Raw genomic sequence first — 19,381 nt, 5'->3', positions numbered from 1 at the left:
CGTGGTAATTGGGGAAAAAAGAAAATACATAATGTGAAACATTTTTTTGTGAATTAACAGTACTGTCTCTACATTATTTCCTTGGTTTCACACCGGACAAAGTTTGATGCGACACCACCGATACTCGTCGTCATTCATCCAGGGTTGTCGAGACACAGGTAGGATGAACAATTTGGTTAAATATACCTCATATTTCTGGAAGGTGTTGTTACTGAGGTGTTTTGGAACAGCTAAATTATTTAAAATATGACGGTTCAAAGCTTCACGCTCGGTTTTGGACGAGAGTATGTTGCCGGACTTTAGCTTGTTCCGCAGAGGAACTAGCTAGCTTAATTTGCTAACCAGCTCGCCTATCAACAGCTGGAAGCTGGCAGCTGTCAACACAGAACAGCAGAGTATTAACGCTTCCCAGCTTTGACGTTTTAATTCGCAACGTTTCATACAACATGTATGCGCGTAATCAAAAACGCCTAAAGCAGTGACAGCTGCTATAACTGAATAATTACTAACATCTTTCGCTCAAGCAAAAAAAAAAGTCATAGCAGCTATGACTTTATCATTCACAGATGTTTGGTGTCTCAGATGCTTTTATAATGCTTTCCAGGTGATGAAAGGTTCTAATTGGATGAAAGGACGAATATCAGAGAAGAGACATCTACTGACAAGGCACACCCCTTAATATATCATTGCAGAGGTGAGGGTGTACAGCACCGTGTTTGAAGGTCCTCGTCATGGAGCTGGCCCACAGTCTGTTGCTCAATGAAGATGCATTGGCTCAGATCACTGAAGCAAAGAGGCCTGTCTTCATCTTCGAATGGCTACGCTTCTTGGATAAAGTGCTCGTGGCAGCAAATAGGGTGACTACTCAGATCGATTTCAGCATTGCTTTTCTGGGTGGGTGTCTTTAGAAGCAGCGTTATGTTATTGTGAGTTTATTTGATGGCAGGTGGATGTGAAGGAGAAGCAGAAGAAGCTGGTGGAGCAGCTGACGGGACTGATCAGCAGTGCCCCTGGACCGCCAACAAGAAAACTGCTGGCCAAGAACCTTGCTACGCTCTACAGCATCGGCGACACCTTCACTGTTTTCCAGACTCTGGATAAATGCAACGAGATCATCAAGAGCAAGGATGACACACCTGCATACCTGCCAACAAAACTGTAAGATCTCGTTTAATTGATGCATTGTGTATTCAGCTATTTTTTTGAATGCTTTCACTGTTTGATGTGATACACATTAGTACTAACATATAAGCTGTCTAGCACAGCTTTCAGTCACGATAATATACTGAAGGTCCACCTTCAACAGTATCAGCAGTTAAGCCAAATGTTAATCTGCAGAACTGACATTTTATTTAAAAGGAGGGGATTAAGTTTACATGAGCAGATTCTGTGCCGTGTTTCTTGCTGATATTAATGGAATCTAACAGCTGCAGCAGTGTTGTCCTAACATGGGTTTTTTGGTAGCTTTAAGTAACTGTTTTTTTTCCCTATACATAAAGATATGTTCGGAGCTTTGAGGTTAAATCTAGCTCATCTTGCTGGTTATTATGGTTAGATTTCATGTTATCAGTAGAAGCCAGTCACTTACAGCAGACTTGCAGTATGTAACAAATGTGAAAATATCTGAAATACAAAGAAAACCACACTTATCGCCGCTTTAAGATAATCCATTTTATTTCTTTAATGATTTGTTGTTGTTGCAAACAATAAAATATACTATAACTGTAATGCATACATGAACTTTTCCTGCAGTGCTGCAGTGGCCTGTGTTGGAGCTTTTTATGAGAAGATGGGCAGGATGCTAGGAAGCTCCTTTCCAGACACCATCAATAACCTTTTGAAGGCATTAAAGAGTGCAGAGGTATGACCTTTAAGAGGACAAAATAATGGATAACTAAAGAGATTTATTATTCAGTAATCCTCCTACTTTTACATTTACTTTGTTGATGCAGTCCCAAGGCAGAGGAGAGATCCTTCTCAGCCTGCAGAAGGTGCTTAACGGACTGGGTGGTGCTGCAGCTTCATGTCACAGAGATATCTACAAGAATGCCCGCTCTCTGCTCACTGACAGGTCCATGGCTGTACGCTGTGCAGTAGCAAAGGTTGGTCTTAGAAAAATATCTAAAGGAGCTGTGAAGGAGCAAGCACAAGTATATTAGATTTAGTAGGTGCAGCCTAAACATTATTATCATTTGTGAAGTTTCCTTGCAGTGGTATCAGATTCTGATGCAGCTCAGAACTGTTAGTACATAGTGTGATGTATTTGTGTAATGTGTTCAAACATTTTCTCCAAAAAACAAACTTCGCTCCAAAAATTAGTAGCTTGTATTTTCTGAATTTGTTAATGCCTCTTTTGTGGATTGTCAAGACTGCATTTCTTTTCTTTTCTTCTTTCTTTTTCTTCTTCATATTCTTTTAATACTTCAGCTATATTTCTAAAATAAAGACGTTCCCTGCACAAGCATAATATAAATATTTGCTAACAGGACTCCATCTTTCTTCTTCTTGCCTGATCAGTGTCTGTTGGAGCTGCAGAATGAGGCAGTTTTTATGTGGACTACAGAACTGGAGAACATGGCAACATTATGTTTCAAAGCCTTGGAAGGATCTAACTATGGTGTTCGTGTGGCAGTGGCCAAACTGCTAGGAACAGTCATGGCCACCGCCCTGATGCCCAAACAAGCAGCTGGTAGGAGAAAGAGTTGATTTGTGTAGCTTATGTTCAGCTCATTTCATGTTGAATAGATCCCTTCTTCACGATCTTGAAACTGTTTTCCTCAGTGATGCGTCAGAACGTGAAGCGGGCCACTCTGGAAGAAGTGCTGGAGCTAATGGCCACAGGCTTTCTACGCGGTGGATCTGGCTTCCTGAAGAGCGGAGGGGAGATGTTGAAGGGGGGAGGCTCTGTCAGCAGGGAGGTTCGGGTGGGCGTCACACAGGTGAGGTGAATCCTCGAACATAAGAATCCCAGCCTGCCTTGTCCTATTCAGTGTCTTAACACATGATCTTTCCCCCAACCTCCCCAGGCCTATGTGGTGTTCGTGACTACGCTTGGTGGTCAGTGGCTGGAGCGCAACTTTGCCACGTTCCTGTCCCACGTTTTGGACCTAGTGTCTCATCCACGGGCCACGCAGACCCATGTTGAGGCTGTGTACTCACGCCGCTGTGTCTCCTTCATGCTACGCGCCACCCTCGGGGGCTTACTTGGAGAGAAAGCACAAATTGCAGCCGGCAAAGAAATCTGCCAAGCCATCAGCAAGCAAATGAGGGCTGTGGGTAAGGAGGATGGGGGGGAAATATCACGGTTCAGAGCATTACAGAGTAAGTACTCATCCATTATTATCACTTTTAATTCGCCCCTTCATTCATTTTCTAAAAGTCTTGCATGGTTTGCGCTTGTGTTGCATACGGAGATGGTTTTTCATTTCGGTCTTCTTCTGTGTGCGGAGATGGCTTTCCCTCTTTCTGCTCTGCCTCTTGCTTTCTGCCTTTGCTTCTTCTGGGTCACACTCCTCTAATCTTATTTTTTTTCCACATTTTTTTCTAACCACAAGCAGCATCATAATGTCATGTAACATTATCCGTTGCCAGCTCAGTATTCGAACCACTCATGCTTGCATTACTGCATAGCCTCCATGGCCGTTTGCCTGTGAATTCACATTCTGTTATTGCATTTCAGTCCCCTAAGGAGCAGATAACATAACTCTTTCTGACTGTTGACATCTGGCTAACCCCAGCAGAAAAACTGCATGTGCCACTAAACTGACTCATCATAAGAGCAAGCCATTCCCTCCCCCCACAGCAACAAGACAAAATATTTGCGAGTTTGTTCATTGTTTAGTTTTATTGATTTCAGTTCCTCCAAATTTCCATTTTTGTTCTGCTTCACAACAACACATGGATCAAGTTTATAATCACCTTTATCTCATTCACAAAGGATGATTCTTACTCTGATTTGCTTTGCAACCCTTGAACTGATGTAAAAACGTGTCAAAAATGCGTTTTTTGGTTTGTATTGATGTTAAAATAGAAAATGAAAAAACATATGGAAGGTCGTGTCCTGGGCTCTTCATTACACTTGCTGCTTGTATGTTTTCCAACCAGCTGGATCTGTGAGACAATGGACAATTATTTCTGCTAAAAGTAATTTGGAAAACATTTCCTGGAGCCATGATTGAAGTGGGATCTCCTTGTATATGTGTTCTCTACTGTTGGTTCTCCAAATCCTTAGTTGTATGGAACAACATGACTGCCAAAGTCCAAAAAGCTGCTTTAAATCTCTTCTCAAAGTCATTTCGTTGACTTTTTCCTTTCATGTGATCTTTTTTGACTGTTGCCTCTTTAGGGCTCTGAGGATTTAAGTTCTTGATAACTGACCATCAGAAGGGCTAATCAGCTAAGTTACTTGAATTCAGATGAGGTTTGAATGTTTTCCTTTTTGGCACATTCATCCTTTAATACAGCTATCAACTATCTTTTCTGTGTGGAAAAAACAAATCTTCAGAGCTCTTTTTTGTGGCATAGCAGTGTGTTCCTCAATCTCGTAAATGATTCTATCTCTTGATGTGATTTAAGATGTGTGACAGCATTTACATGGACTAATGTGGCCAGCCAGTGAGGCTATTATAGTCTATTTTTATGTACCTTGTCAGGAGATTAAAAATAACCTTGTTTATCTGTCAAGGAGTGCCTTGTTTTTTGGAAAATCTCAGTCAAAGTTACATTTCAGCGCAGGTCACTTCATCCATTAATGCTGCACACATTCTGAATTAGTCAAACATAATCATAATTTTAAGGACTTTTGATCTTGCTAAACTTGAATGTTTTTGCGGTGTGTTCTGACAAACACATCTTGTTTGCCTGTCTCTCCTCTCTGTGTTTTTTCCAGAGGCAGTCGTGAATGACATCAGTGGAGAGAACAAGGCGGGGGCAGCTGATGTGTCTGCTAGTCAGCATGTAATGGTGTGTGCCCTAAAAGAGCTGGGCAGTCTAGTTCAGAGCTTGAGTGCCACAGCCTCACCGCTCATCCAAGAGCCTTCTATAGGTGAGACACACAGATACGAAATGGGACATTTGTTTCAGTGATTTTATGTTTCTATAAACACAAGCTGGGTTTACAAAGATGAGTGAAATATGCTTAGACAACATCCTTTGTGACTCAAGTGTATAGTGGGTTTTTTTAACATTTGACATATGTAAAGTATTATTTAGGGTTACCTATATAAATCTTACATCCACATCATTACTCCACTATATCTTATAATGGCAAATAGCTTTTTTGATACCACATTAATGTTATAAATTTTATACATGGGACCCTCAATGTTTATAGTCAAAAGGAATAACTTTGTGCTGGATTCACTCACAACTTGTTCCATGTCCTCTTCTTCAGGCCTTCTTGAAACAGTGACCTCAGTGCTGCTGCACCCAAGCATGGCAGCTCGTTTGGCGGCTGCATGGTGCTTGCGCTGCGTTGCCGTTGCACTGCCCTATCAGTTGACCCCACTGCTGGACCGCTGTGCAGAGAGAATCAACAACCTGAAGAGTTCACCTGAGGCTGTCAGCGGTTACAGCTTCGCTATGGCTGCTCTGCTGGGAGGCGTACACCAGTGTCCACTGGGTATCCCCCACTCCAAGGGCAAGGTGTGTATCCTCAAAATGTAATCTTACTGGTCCCTGTCATTTAAGTCTTGACCTTCTGTACCGGCCTCTCTGATTCCTCTATATGGATTAAAAACATTGTGAACGCTCTTTTCTTGTTGTAGTTGGTGGTGAGCATAGCTGAAGACCTCCTGCGGACAGCTGCTCAGAATAGTCGACTGTCCCTGCAGCGCACACAGGCTGGATGGCTGCTGCTGGGTGCCCTCATGACTCTGGGTGAGTACATCTCTCCTATCTCTTGGCTTTGATTTGTCGACATCTCTGTCTCACTCTCTTATACCACTGCCCAGGTCCCTCCCTCGTGCGGTATCACCTTCCCAAGATGCTGCTGCTGTGGAGGAACGTGTTCCCTCGCTCCCAGAAGGAGCTGGAGGCAGAGAAGGCCAGAGGAGACTCTTTCACCTGGCAGGTCACCCTGGAGGGCCGAGCTGGAGCACTCTGTGGTAAAGAAGCACGCCTCCCCATATGGCTGCACGTGTCCTTTAATCTTAGCATAAGTAATTCTGTTTCACTCCTGTTTCTTCTGTCTGCAGCCATGCGTAGCTTCGTGGCCCACTGTCCCGAGCTGCTTACAGAAGATGTGATCCGTCGTTTGATGACTCCCATTGAATGTGCCATGACCATGATGTCTCAGTGAGTGTGATGCTTTTAAGTAAAGACAGAGGCATGTGTTTTTTTTTGTTGCAGGATGTATGATTGTGATGTTTTGTCCTTTCGTTAGTGTCCCTGCCATCATTAAAGTCCATGGTGCTCACCTGAAAGCGAGTGCAGCGATGGTGAGGCTCAGGTTGTACGATATCCTGGCTCTGTTGCCTCCCAAGACCTACGAAGGTAACAAGGTCACTTCTGCGCTTTTTCTGTCCCTTGTCCCACAGAGGTTAAAAATCTTTATGGAAGGTGTTTTTAAAACAGTAATCTTCTTGTTTAGGGAGCTTCAATGCCCTCCTGAGGGAGCTGGTGGCAGAGTTCACTTTGACAGACAACTCGGCCAACACCACCACTTCCCTTCTGCGCTCTCTCTGTCACTATGACGACAGTGTGCTCATGGGTTCTTGGCTGCAGGAGACGGACCACAAGTCCATAGAGGATCAGGTGAGCAAAATCAACAATTATATGACTAATACAATTTTTTCTACAAAAAGAGGAAATGTGTGTGTGCTTGGTTTGGATAATCATTGTCTTTTGTAAAGTGTTTCATAGTCTATCCACATTTAAATTGGCAAAAAAGTTTTTAGCTTTAATGTATCATCTAGAAGTAAAGGTTGATTGCACATTGTAATGTAACATAACATAATAACAGTTTTTTCACAAAATCACAAAAATGAACACGTTTCCATTTCTGTCTGCTTTCATGTTCCCATTATTATCCATTATTGTTATTATTATGACTAAATGAGTGTATAAACTTGTTTTGTCCTGTGTGGTTCGTAGATGCTACTCAAAAGAAAACGGAAAGTGATCTGTTTGTCTTTGAAACAGCAGCGCCAACATTGATAACACCTCAACACTGATACTACTGTCTGATTGTACAGCTGCAGCCCAACAGTGCGTCAGGCAGCGGAGCTCTGGAACACGATCCCTCCTCCATCTACCTGCGTGTCCCGGTAGGCGAAGCCATCCCAGGGCCTCTCCCTTTGGGTGTGTCAGTCATCGATGCTTCAGTGGCGCTGTTCGGTGTGGTTTTCCCCCACGTCTCCTTCAAACACAGGTGCGACTTTTAGCTGTTGCCGTGGGAATTTTTGAAAAATGGTTTTAGAATCTCCAGCTATGTTTGTTTTGTTTGTTGGTTCAAGGTGTGTTTTTATTCACTGTTTCAAAGCTCTATGTAATGTTTTACCCGATTTTGTGTGTGATTCAGGCTGCAGATGCTTGACCATTTTGCAGAGTGCATAAAGCAGGCTAAAGGAGTTCGGCAGCAGGCAGTTCAGCTGAACATCTTTACTGCAGTGCTCAGTGCCCTTAAGGTGAGAAAACTTGTTTTATGGTCCACTCAAGGCAGTAATGTTGTAGTAGTGAAGTAGTGTCATTATTAAGGTAATACTTACCATGAAAAATACATCCTTTCTTCTCTCTTTATTGAAGGGCTTGGCTGAAAACAAGAGTACTCTGGGTCCTGAGGAGGTACGTAAATCAGCACTTGCCCTTGTGATGGGAGCGTTGGATAATCCCAACCCCATCCTGCGCTGTGCTGCTGGAGAGGCCCTGGGCAGGATGGCTCAGGTGGTGGGAGAGGCGACCTTCATTGCCAGAATGGCTCAGACCAGCTTTGACAAGTAAGAATTTTATATCTGTATCATCTGTGTTTTTTTTGTTTTGATATTTCTTTCTTTCTCTTCATTCTGTCATTTAATCTGTTAAGATAAGGGGTGACTTCATCAGTGCACCACCATTAGAATCTGTTAAAGTTTGATCTTGTTGTTGTTGCTCAGGGATTTTTTCAGGAAGATAAGTGTTTCAGTCTTTCATTGTTCTCAAAATCTTGACCTGAATCTAGCTCATCTCTCTGTCCTTGTCTTTAATCATGTGATACACATCTCCCATCCTGTTCTTTTTTCCAGACTGAAGTCGGCCCGTGATGTAGTTTCAAGGACGGGCCATTCACTGGCTCTGGGCTGTCTCCATCGATACGTTGGAGGAATTGGCTCAGGCCAGCACTTAAAGACCAGTGTCAGCATCCTGTTGGCTCTGGCCCAGGATGGGTCCTCTCATGAGGTCCAGGTACAGTGAATTACTCAGGGAGGACGGATTTTTTTTAAAATTCACTCATAATTGACTGAGAATAAGAGGGTGGAAGTCTGAGTTTGAATCTGTTTTTCTGTTCTTTCCATTTAAATTGGGCTAAATGTGTTGCTGTTTTTTCCAATTTTATTTTCATCTTGTAACATGTCTTCTTGTAACATGTCACTAATTCCAATATTCTCCCTCCATTTTGTGTCAGACATGGGCTCTGCACTCTCTGGCTCTGATTGTGGATTCTAGTGGTCCCATGTACAGAGGCTACGTGGAGCCCACACTGTCCCTGGTGCTCACCCTGCTCCTCACTGTGCCTCCATCTCATACAGAGGTGCACCAGTGTTTGGGCCGCTGCCTGGGAGCTCTTATTACTACTGTGGGACCAGAATTACAGGGTAATTGTGGTAGAAACCTCCTTACGTAACAGTGATTCTCTCCTTTGAATCATATTTCTCTAAAAAAATGTGTAAATGTACTGTATAATTTCCAGACCAGCAGGTGGCATTATAGTCCATTTTAACCCAGCACAAACTCCTGAAGTAAAAAAAATGTCTTTCCTTTTCTCTCCTCTTAATTGTTTGCTTTGCCAGGGAATGGAGCCACCATCTCCACCATCCGCTCATCCTGCCTGGTTGGTTGCGCCATAATGCAGGACCACTCCGACTCCCTCGTGCAGGCAGCTGCCATCTCATGCTTGCAGCAGCTGCACATGTTCGCTCCACGCCACGTCAACCTGTCCAGCCTAGTGCCCTGTCTCTGCGTAAGATATCATGAGTTTCAGACTACAAGTAAGGTATGTATAGGTCGTTTTAATCTTAATCATAATTTCTTACTGTGCTGTGCGATGCAGGTCCACCTGTGTAGCTCCCACCTGTTGTTGCGGCGTGCTGCTGTGGCTTGCCTGAGGCAGCTCGCTCAGAGAGAAGCTGCAGAGGTGTGTGCGTATGCCATGAGCCTGGCTAAGAGAGCAGGAGACAGCAAAGACGCCACAATCAGTGAGTATATATCAGAAACATGACTAGAGACTTTAATCAACATATCTCAGAAAGACACTGTGACTCTTACTGTGTTGACTTTGTCCCTGGTTCAGATCTGAACATCACAGAAACCGGTCTGGAGGGTGTTTTGTTTGGGATGCTGGATCGGGAGACCGATAGAAAGCTGTGTTCTGACATCCATGACACACTGGGCCACATGCTGTCGTCTCTTGCTGTGGAAAAGCTTTCACATTGGCTGAAACTCTGTAAGGATGTTTTGGCAGCAACTACAGGTAAACACAAAACCACAAAATATGGCACCTTACTATTTTGTGTCTCTAAAGAAATTAAGTCTGGGACAGAAAACAGAGTAAGTATCACACAGAAAACAATTCAAGTTCTCAGTAGCCCAATATCAGTTCATATGTTTTGTGAGTTTTATAGGCCCGCATTCACAGTATCAGTCCTTCCTGTCAAGTAAAGCAAAAACAAGCACAAACGCTGGAGCGGACAATACTTTACATGGTGGACTTAATCTGCCCTTTTCAATCCTTGTATCCTGAATGTGTTGGTCCACTCTTCCAGATGTAGGCGGAGCCGTCGTATTTGAGGTGGAGAAGGATGAGGAAGACTCTGAGAAAAAAGACGAGATGGACGACGACACCATGTTCACAGGCCTGGGTGAAGATGACAAGTCCAAGCCTTCTGTTGCCCCGCGGTGGGTGACGCGGGTGTTTGCTGCGGACTGCTTATGCCGCATCATCCTGCTGTGTGAAAACGACAAAGCACACTTTGACCTGGCAGCTGCCCGCTCTGCAAAAGCCAAGAACCCCAAAGGTACCAATCACCACACCGCCAGAACAGTTGCTCTGAGTTCATATCAAGGATTTGTGTTTTATGCCACCTGTAACTTTTTGTCAGTGCTTGAAATAAGACTGGCAACGATTAACTGATTACTTGTCAACTATTAAATTATTTGTCGATTACTTTGATTGATTCATTGGTTTTAGCAATTATTTATGAACGAAATGATCTGATTCCAGCCACGTCTTATTCCTCTATGACAGTAAACTGACTATCTTTGGGTTGTGGACAAAACAAGACATCATCTTGGGCACTGAACACTGAATTCGACATTTTATATCATTTTTGGAAATTTATAGCATAGAGAGTAATCAACAGATTAATTAATGATGAAAATAATCTGCCAACCAATATTGTAGTAGTCTAGTTTGCACAGAATATTATGGTTGCTCGAAAATTAGATTTGAACTAGTAAATATGTGTAATTTATGTATTTTTGCAGCCTCAAGACAGTTCAAAGGTCACCTGCTGAATAAAGCTAATTCACTTGGTTTAATGTCAAGATGGAAGAAAGCTAGAGATGAATAAGCCAGAGAGTATCAGAGGAGCCAGCATTTATATAAGCGCCTCAGATATGAGGAAGCGTTCTACAGGCTAGACACTAAGAGCCCAGTGTAGTGACTTTAACAGCTCTGGAAACGCTAAGCCAAATTTAGTGACTAGGATTGAATGGATCATTGGTTCTGCATGTTGGTGTGGCCAACTAATCCCTTTAAGGTGCTCTTCAGCTAAAAGCTGAATTAAAAGTGGGCCACAAGGTCAGTTTGCGGTTTTATTCGAGTGCACACTGAAAATTTAAAACTTTTTTTTTTATGTTCATCTGTATTGAATCTTCAATTCACTCTCTCTAAGAGGTTTAAAAGCAAGTTCAGAGACCTTGAAGGAGGCAACAATTAAAGCTTCTTGCTGACGCACAACCCATCATCAAAGGATTACTAAAGCAGATATTAATCAATGACTGGCAAGTGTTGAAAAGAACAGAAACCTGTTGTAAATTCTACTTTTTCTCCCCTTTCGGTTCCACCAGGAGATCTATTGGTCCTACATTTGTCTGACCTAATCCGCATGGCCTTCATGGCAGCCACAGACCACAGTAACCAGCTGAGGATGGCCGGCCTTCAGGCCCTGGAGGACATCATTAAAAAGTTTGCGTCTGTACCAGAGCCCGAGTTCCCGGGGCACGTTATCCTGGAACAGTACCAGGCCAATGTGAGTCAGAACACATCAAATCGCATTATGCTGGAAAAGTCCCAAATTAATAATGACACAGCAAATCTGAAACAAACTGAGGGAGTTAACTTTGTACCGATCATGTGTCCTCATGTAGGTCGGAGCTGCCCTCAGACCTGCGTTTTCACCTGACACGCCGTCTGACATAACCGCTAAGGCATGCCAGGTAAGACACTTTGCTTAGTTTTTGTTTGAGATGCTATCGGCACCGAACAGCGAGCTCTGTTTTTATTGTGATATTCCTGCTATTGAATAGCACTAACAGATATTTAGATGTTTTGATGATGTTGAAGGCTTTTGTAGCAATGCCACTGCAGTAACAGTTAATTACCGCTGTGCAGTGACTCATCACCCCCTTAGAAGCCAGCGGTGTCAGATTTCCTGCCTTGATGCTCTTTGACTGATGTGAAGAATGAGTGACAGTGGGAAATAACAAACATGCCTGTCAGCAGTATTCTTTAAAAAACCTGTTTCTCTTTTACATTCCCCTCCGTGTTACTAGCTCAGGGTTTTTGCCCACTGAGACTATTTCTGGTCTTTCTGAAGGCTGAACGCTTCATCCAAGGGTTTCTCTTTTTTAGAGTAGAATAATCAACTTCAAATAACAACCAAACAAACCAGATATTCACACCTTGAACTGCAGGATCACATGACATGCTCTACAGAGAAATATCATTGTAGTGTAGATAAGAAAATGTGTAACAATAAATTTGCTAAGAATATTTGCACCATTATATATTTGAAAATGTGCTAAAACAATTACTTCTCAGACTCCTGCCTTTGGCTGCCTGACTCTCGGATGCCCATTCCCCTCAGATAGATGTAATCTTATAAATGTCTGCTCCACATCTACACCCCTAACACGTCAGAGCTATTTATTAATAACTGCTTTTTGACACCCCCAGCCACTTCAATGGCAGATATAATAGCTAATCAACCTTGAACACTTTGTTATGTCATGAAGGTTTTTCTGTAGCGTCGTAAGAGAAGTCACATCTGAAAGGCCGCAGGTACTGTGACTGTTCGATTTATTTTAGCATTTGTTACCACCTACAGGTGTGCAGTACATGGATTGGTAGTGGCGTAGTCAGTGACCTCAACGATCTGCGGCGAGTTCACAACCTGCTCGTGTCGTCGCTGGACAAGGTGCAGGCTGGGAAAGGCTCATCCAGTCAGCTGTACAGTGAGAGTGCCACCACGATGGAGAAGCTGGCCGTGCTGAAGGCATGGGCCGAGGTGAGAGTGACGGCTATATTAGTTATAGTGTAAATGATGAACATAATCAATCTAACTAAACGCCCTGTCTTCTCAGGTATATGTGGTGTCGATGAAGATCAAGAAAGAGGCAGAATCTAAGCCCGCCAAACCAGCCAGAAATGCAGATGAGGATGACGATGAGGACGATATGGGTTCAGACGTCCTTCCACCCGACAGCCTCATCACTTTAGTGCAGCCAGAGCTGCCCTCGCTGAGCCGCCTGTGGCTGGCAATGCTGCGGGACTACGCTCTGCTCACTCTGCCTGCTGAGTTCTCCAGTCAGCTTCCCCCTGACGGTACAAGACAGACTCTCGTTCTGTTTCCATTGGCACATTTTCTACTTTTCTCTTGGTTGTATTGATGCCTTGAGTCTTCATATGTATGGATGTGTGTAAAGAACAATGTAGTCTTTCAGTGTTTTCTAATAGTAGATTGGAAATTGGAATAGCCAACTTCAGGCAATATTTTTTGAGTTGTTTGCCCTAGTTTAGTCCCATAAAAGATGGGATTTAATTCTCCAGAGAGCTACTCCATTCACTCTTAAACCCTTCTATAGGATTTGGACAGTTTATCATAAAATCATTAAAAAAAACCATCTCCTTGGTTACTTTCAAACAGTTGTGTTGTTCCAGCACATTGTTGATTCTGTTTTTAGGCACTTCAATCTGAATTTGTCAGTTGTTTACCATTGGGGAAAATACACATGAATATAGGATTCAGGGAAAAAAAAAAAAGATTAACTGTGAGTTTTCTTAAATTAATCTGGTGCATATGTATGAAATTCAATTAAAATCACAAGTCAAATTTGCAGTAATATTTATTTGTGTTCAGGTGGAGCGTTTTATACTCCGGAGACTATAGACACAGCAAGACTCCACTATCGCAGTTCCTGGGCACCCGTCCTGCATGCTGTGGCCCTGTGGCTGAGCAGCACTGGATTTGGAGCTGACGAAGAGAAAGAAGACGTCCCCTCAGCTCCCTCCAAGGCTCCTGCCCTCCCTCAAGGAGCCTCCGTCACCACAAAGACCTTTGAGGAATCAGTGGAGGACAGGATGCATCTAATGTTGGGTAAAGAGATGCACATCCTTTGTGGTGTAGTTTTCATGTAACTTGTTTTTATTCCTCATGAAAACATCAATAATCTGTAGTGACGTATTATAAACAGGAATCTCAAATTTACATTTGCAATGCTTTTGTCCAAAGCGACTTACAATAAGTGCATTTGTCACAAGAGAGAAACCACAACATATCGCTGTAGATGGAGTAAAAGAAATATAGAAACAAGCCCTCATCTGAGGATCGTAACTGCTATTTGTCAAAGACTCAAGTGCGTAAGTGCTAATGATACAAACATACAAGTGCATACAATTTTTCTTTTGTGGGGGGGTGGGGGTCGGGACAGTGTGATGCTATGTGGGGTCAAGGAAGTCTGAACAAATGAGTCTTGAGTCTTTTGCGGAAGATGGAGAGTGATTCTGCTGTCCTGACATTAGTCGGGAGTTCGTTCCACCACTGAGGTGCTAAAACAGAGAATAGTCGCGACTTCGCTGAGTGGGCTTTATTTGCTCTCAGCGATGGGGCTACCAGTCGGCCAGCTGACATAGATGAGCAAAGTGCTCTTGCTGGGGCATGTGGTCTGACCAGTGTTTGGAGGTAGACGGGTGCAGTTCCGCTGCTGGCCTCGAAGGCCAGCACCATCGTCTTGAATTGGATGCAGGCCGCAACAGGAAGCCAGTGGAGGTCATTGAGGAGGGGATCACATGGGAGAATTTGGGAAGATTGTAAATGAAGTGCACAGCAGCGTTCTGGATCTCCTCACCCTAACATGCCTTCACTTTTTCATAGTGACTGCTATTTTGTTTACCTTACAGCCATGGATCATCTGCCTGGCATCTGCCAACAGTGAAAGGGTGGTGCCGGATAGAAAAAGACAATAGCATGAACACACCCTAAGTGCATTTCTGTGTTCTGTCTCTCAGGTGTCAGTATAGAGTTTCTTTGCTTCCCTCGGCCTGAGGAGCCCATTGAACATGTGATGTCCTGCCTGCAGGCCCTGTTCACTCTGCTAGCATCTCCATGTGCTAAAATCCACATCGCACAGGACCAGGTAAAGACACAAGTGAAAAAATTACATTTGTAAGGAAGAAAGTATCTTATTTAAACATATAACCTGATTTATCCATTGATTTTCTACATTGATAATCACCTCACTGACTGCTGTGGGCCAATCCACAAATAGTATTATGTTTAGTGATGGCAGAGGCTGATGTTTATCTGTTGTGTCACATCAATTTTGTACTGGCACATTCATGAGGTACTGGTGCATCTCTGCCATCTGTTTGTAAGACTATCTAAGTACTGAAAACTCATGGAATGAATAGTTTATATTGGGCCACTCATAATAGGTACATTTCTGTAACATTTTAGATTAAATATAGATAAAATATCAAAACTATAGCTGCAATTTGTATCTGCATTTTGGGAAACAATATTAAATCATCTCATTGTTTTTATTTTGGAAGCAGTTTTGTAATTTCCGGTAAATTGCAAGGGTCTGACTTCCAGTGGGTGACTTTGTTGACATACTTTTACAAAGTATCAAACAAGAAACAGTGGCTGTTTGGATGGCATTTGTGATTTACACCTTTCAGCAGCCTTTTTAGTGGTTTAGTTAAAGTGTGATGTTTACTAGTGACTGATCTCCACCTGAGTGCAAATATCTGGAAAACACGACAGGACCACGTGATATTTACTGACTTTACAAGTCGACAAACACCGCTGCAGTGCTTCATTAAACAACTGACTGCCACAAAATGGTTGATGGGATACTGAAAGGAAACATAGGGTGTGCTCTACAAATCCACAAAAAAGAAGGTTGTGTTTCTGTGCTCTATTTGGAGGAGCAATTGAAATGGGACAGGCCTTTGCCAGCCCCATGACGCGAGTCCAGCCCCTTAAATTAGGCCACAGCATTTGTCTACATGCTCTGTGTGTGTGGCAATTTTATCTTATGTCAATAGCAATTTTCTGTTCTTTTAATTGCAAAAAAAATACTATATACTAAAAAGCATGAAATTTAATTGAACGTTTTTGTTGAATTAGATAAGATACATGTTTGGTATTTCACTGTGGCTTAACTGTTGCTGTTATTTTCTCTTGTAGCTGTTGGCAGTAGAGCTCTTGAACGTGCTCCACAGACTGCTGCTGACCAGGGACCCTCCTGCTGTCCAGCTCCAGGTCAGTGCTGTTGTACAGGAGACCATCAGGGCTGCACAGGACCATCTGCAGCAACAGAGGACCAGCAAGGGTCAGGAACTAACACATCCTACAGGCTCAGCCTTGCTTACATTACGTTACGTTACACTAGATTAACTTATTTCAATTTTGTGGCTATGTGAGTGATCAAGGTCACTGTTATTTTGTTCAGGCAAAGAGGAAGAAGGCGAGAAAGACTGCCAGACCAGCCTCGGGGAAGGAGGAGACACAGGGGAGCTTGTCCCTGGCAAGTCTCTGGTGTTCGCAGCCATGGAGTTGCTCGTGTTCATCTTGGTGCGCCACTTACCACAGCTCAACACACGTGTGAAGGAGTCGCCCAGCCATGTGCCACTCCGGCCTCAGCGACTACCCGAAGAAAGCGCTCGCCTGGTGGCCAACACAGTTTCCATCCTGGCGGAACTGCCCTCGCTCTGTTCTCCTGCTGGTGAGGCCTGGGGCAAACTGTAACAACACACACACACACATACACACACACACACACACACACACACACACACACACACACATAAACACGAACACATATAAATGCAAATCTTTCAACCTTCTGTTCCAACTTCAATGTTTTATTCATAATTATTATAGCCTGTATGACCTGCATTGTTCAGGTTTGTGTATGCTAATGATCTTATATGCATTAGAGAGAGATTAGGTATGAATATAATTAGCATGGTGGGGCAGAGAATGAAATGATGGCCTTTTTCACACACCCCTATCTACCTTTACAGCAAGCATGACCATCCTACCTACGGTGCTCTTCCTAATCACGGGGGTGCTGAGGGAAACTGCAGTTAAGACTGCTGACAACTTGGTGCCCTTGCCCGTGTCAGCTGCCCTGCAGGGCATCAAGACCATCATCACCTCTCCTCTGGCCCGGGTGGAGAGCATGCAGGCACAGTGGACTGGCCTTGTGAGGAGCAGCCTGGCATCTGTACTCGAGCACTCACAGCCAGGTAAGCAAAGTATTTTGACATATTAGCATGACCGAGTATGACATGATGATGTCCTGACAGTATCCATGCTTGTTTGTGTCTGTAGATGAGTCCAGGCCTGACATGGATGAGGTCAGTATGTTGACCACGATCACCCTCTTCCTGCTGTCTGCCAGCAATGAACTCGTTGGGGTAACCGTCCTGCAGAAGGGGTGCATGGACCGCTTCCGAAATGCCCTCAACTCCAGTGATCCTTGGGTAAGCACACATGTATATAAACACACCTGACACCTGGACAAAATTCTAACACCCCATCAATAGGTGTATTAGAATGGACGTGAGTATTTTCATTGTTGTTGCCACAGGTTCAGGCTCGGTGTTACCAGCTGCTGTTGTCAGTGTTTCAGCACTCCAGCCGTGCCCTGTCCACTCCCTACATCCATGCTCTGGCTCCACTCATGGTGGAGAAGCTGAAAGCAGTGGAGCGCAGTCGGCCAGGGACTGCTGCCGAGCTGCAGGCTGTGCAGGAGGGCATCAGGGTCCTGGAGAATCTGGTCGGGATGGGTGAAGAGCAGAACCGTAAGTATACCTCTGCCTAATGGGCTGCTGAAGTACCGTATTTGTTCCATTAAAGTGTTTAGCTCCATTAAAGCAGGTCACTTAGCTCAGTGCCTCTGAACGTGCGCTGTCAGAGATCAGAGCAAGGGAGCATTAGAAGCTAAATTTAGAATTCCTGCACTAGTTTACTGTCAGTTTTACAATTGATCTCTGCATTATGCTGCACAGCATTATATATTCTGTATTATTTATTCATATTTATACATTTTGTATTGTTTTATTCTCAATTATGCTTCTTTATTTGTAGTAATGCAAACTGCATCCACTGACGAAAATGTGCTGTAAAAACGATTGATTTAATGTTTTTGTAATAAGTAGTAATAATATTAAGTATAGTAACTAGTTTTGCTGTTAGTGATCAGCTGTTTTTAATGTTTGATTGTTTTTATGTGCTCAATAGGGGTGCAGCTGCTGGCTCTACTCGTACCAACTCTCATCTCCTACCTTTTGGATGAAAATGCCATCTCCTCTGCCCCCCAAGTCTCCAAAGGCCTGCACGATTTTGCCCTTCAGAACTTAATGCGGATTGGCCCCCTATACCCAGCTGCCTTCAAGACAGTAATTGGTGCAGCACCTGAGCTTAAAATCCGTTTGGAATCTGCTATTCGGGCCAACCAGGCCAGCAGCCGAGCCAAAGCTGCAGCCAGGCAAGCTCAGCCAACTGTGCAAGCTGCACCAACCATCAAACTGAAGACGAGCTTCTTCTGAACTCTCCAAAAATGCACTGTACACTCTCGCAGCCTAACTTAATGTTGTCTTTTTGGTCTGTTTTGTTTTCTGTCAGCAGAATGGTACCACATGTCATGTCTATGTCAGCTAGAGTTTCTTAAGTGTATTTATTTATTCTACACCTCATCTTTGTTTTTGATGGATGAGAACTCTTCTTGAAGTCAAAGAGGCGATTATGTAAATATTATTGAAAAGCCTTTGAATGTTCACTTTACAAAAAGCTCACTTTAAAATCTGTAGTAAGGTTTGATTGTGTGAATGTATCATTTCCAGACCTGATGCACATCCATAAAGGGATACAATTTACACCTCTTTTTTCAGTAGGTTCTTTTTTCTCTGATTTTGTCGTTTTTGTCTGGTCGTCATCCCTCACCATCCAAATGTTATCTGTACTGTGCCATTTTCTGTGATTTTGCATCATCATGAATGTGGCAGTTATTTTATTCTTTAATATTCCCATAATGCAGTTTTGTTTAATGAAGCTGGTCTAGTCAATGGCCTAAGAGTCTTCTGATTGTTACTGATGAGTGTTTATACTTTTGTTCAGTTTTCTTTCTTTTTTTGCTTTTAAATTAGGCGGTAAACTATTCCTATTACATGTTCTTTAACATAGCTGATAATTTATGTTTGATCATCATTTTGAGCCCATAATTAGATTTTATTAGAACCCTTTAAATATTAAATGCATTAAGCTTGATGTTTCAAAAATGTTTCAGGCAGAAATTGTCATTTTAATAAAGACACTTGATTGGTCTGCTGATAAATGGGGGACCTTGTTAACAAGCACATCATTTAATCTACCTATGTACAGCATATCATGCTGATTGTTGTGCTGCTCAGAGATGAAATCTGATTCATATCTATTTGTTTTAGCTACATGAAAATTTGATTTTCAGCCACCATCATTAAGTGGCAGATTTGTGGAAATGGCCCTATGTAATGTTCCACCCTGATCTCTTTGAAATGTGAATAAAGTTGCTTCGACCTCTTTTTGCTATTTTCTGTATTTACTTAGACATTTTTCAGTCCTTATGGGGAATAAATACTGATTCTGGATCTGTAAACAGAGTATTCAACTGATTTTATCCTTCGGGTAACATAAACAAG

General features: G+C 43.0%; 1 protein-coding gene across 4 annotated transcripts; it reads left to right on the top strand.

Annotated features, from left to right (window-relative positions):
• Positions 1-42: 42 nt before the first annotated feature.
• heatr5b (HEAT repeat containing 5B) lies at positions 43-19,263 on the top strand. Of its 4 annotated transcripts, none has more exons than XM_037122689.1 (36): positions 43-158; positions 605-857; positions 947-1,158; positions 1,753-1,861; positions 1,953-2,102; positions 2,518-2,689; positions 2,782-2,939; positions 3,027-3,276; positions 4,889-5,044; positions 5,393-5,643; positions 5,766-5,877; positions 5,952-6,104; positions 6,195-6,294; positions 6,383-6,492; positions 6,590-6,753; positions 7,194-7,369; positions 7,520-7,625; positions 7,744-7,934; positions 8,220-8,379; positions 8,600-8,789; positions 8,985-9,154; positions 9,245-9,389; positions 9,485-9,664; positions 9,957-10,208; positions 11,263-11,444; positions 11,563-11,631; positions 12,522-12,701; positions 12,778-13,018; positions 13,554-13,790; positions 14,702-14,829; positions 15,885-16,029; positions 16,150-16,422; positions 16,724-16,948; positions 17,034-17,185; positions 17,293-17,506; positions 17,946-18,253. In XM_037122689.1, the coding sequence occupies exons 2-36, from the start codon at positions 732-734 to the stop codon at positions 18,251-18,253; spliced, it is 6,147 nt and encodes a 2,048-aa protein (XP_036978584.1). In that variant the 5' UTR covers positions 43-158; positions 605-731. The 4 variants fall into 4 exon arrangements, with proteins under 4 accessions (XP_036978584.1, XP_036978583.1, XP_036978582.1 ...); XM_037122688.1 differs by having other exon boundaries at positions 3,027-3,321; XM_037122687.1 differs by having other exon boundaries at positions 8,985-9,389; positions 17,946-19,263.
• Positions 19,264-19,381: the final 118 nt, after the last annotated feature.

The sequence above is a fragment of the Acanthopagrus latus genome, chromosome 15 (assembly GCF_904848185.1).
Source record: "Acanthopagrus latus isolate v.2019 chromosome 15, fAcaLat1.1, whole genome shotgun sequence".
Lineage (NCBI taxonomy): Eukaryota > Metazoa > Chordata > Actinopteri > Spariformes > Sparidae > Acanthopagrus > Acanthopagrus latus.
The sequence above is the reverse complement of the archived record's forward strand: the minus strand, read 5'-3'. Positions and strand labels throughout refer to the sequence as shown.

Coding starts and splice junctions, on each gene's coding strand:
- heatr5b (XM_037122687.1), top strand. CDS start 732: ATGGAGCTGGCCCACAGTCTGTTGCTCAATGAAGATGCATTGGCTCAG. Junction 1,159..1,752: donor GCATACCTGCCAACAAAACT/GTAAGATCTCGT, acceptor CTTTTCCTGCAG/TGCTGCAGTGGCCTGTGTTG. Junction 8,380..8,599: donor GGTCCTCTCATGAGGTCCAG/GTACAGTGAATT, acceptor ATTTTGTGTCAG/ACATGGGCTCTGCACTCTCT.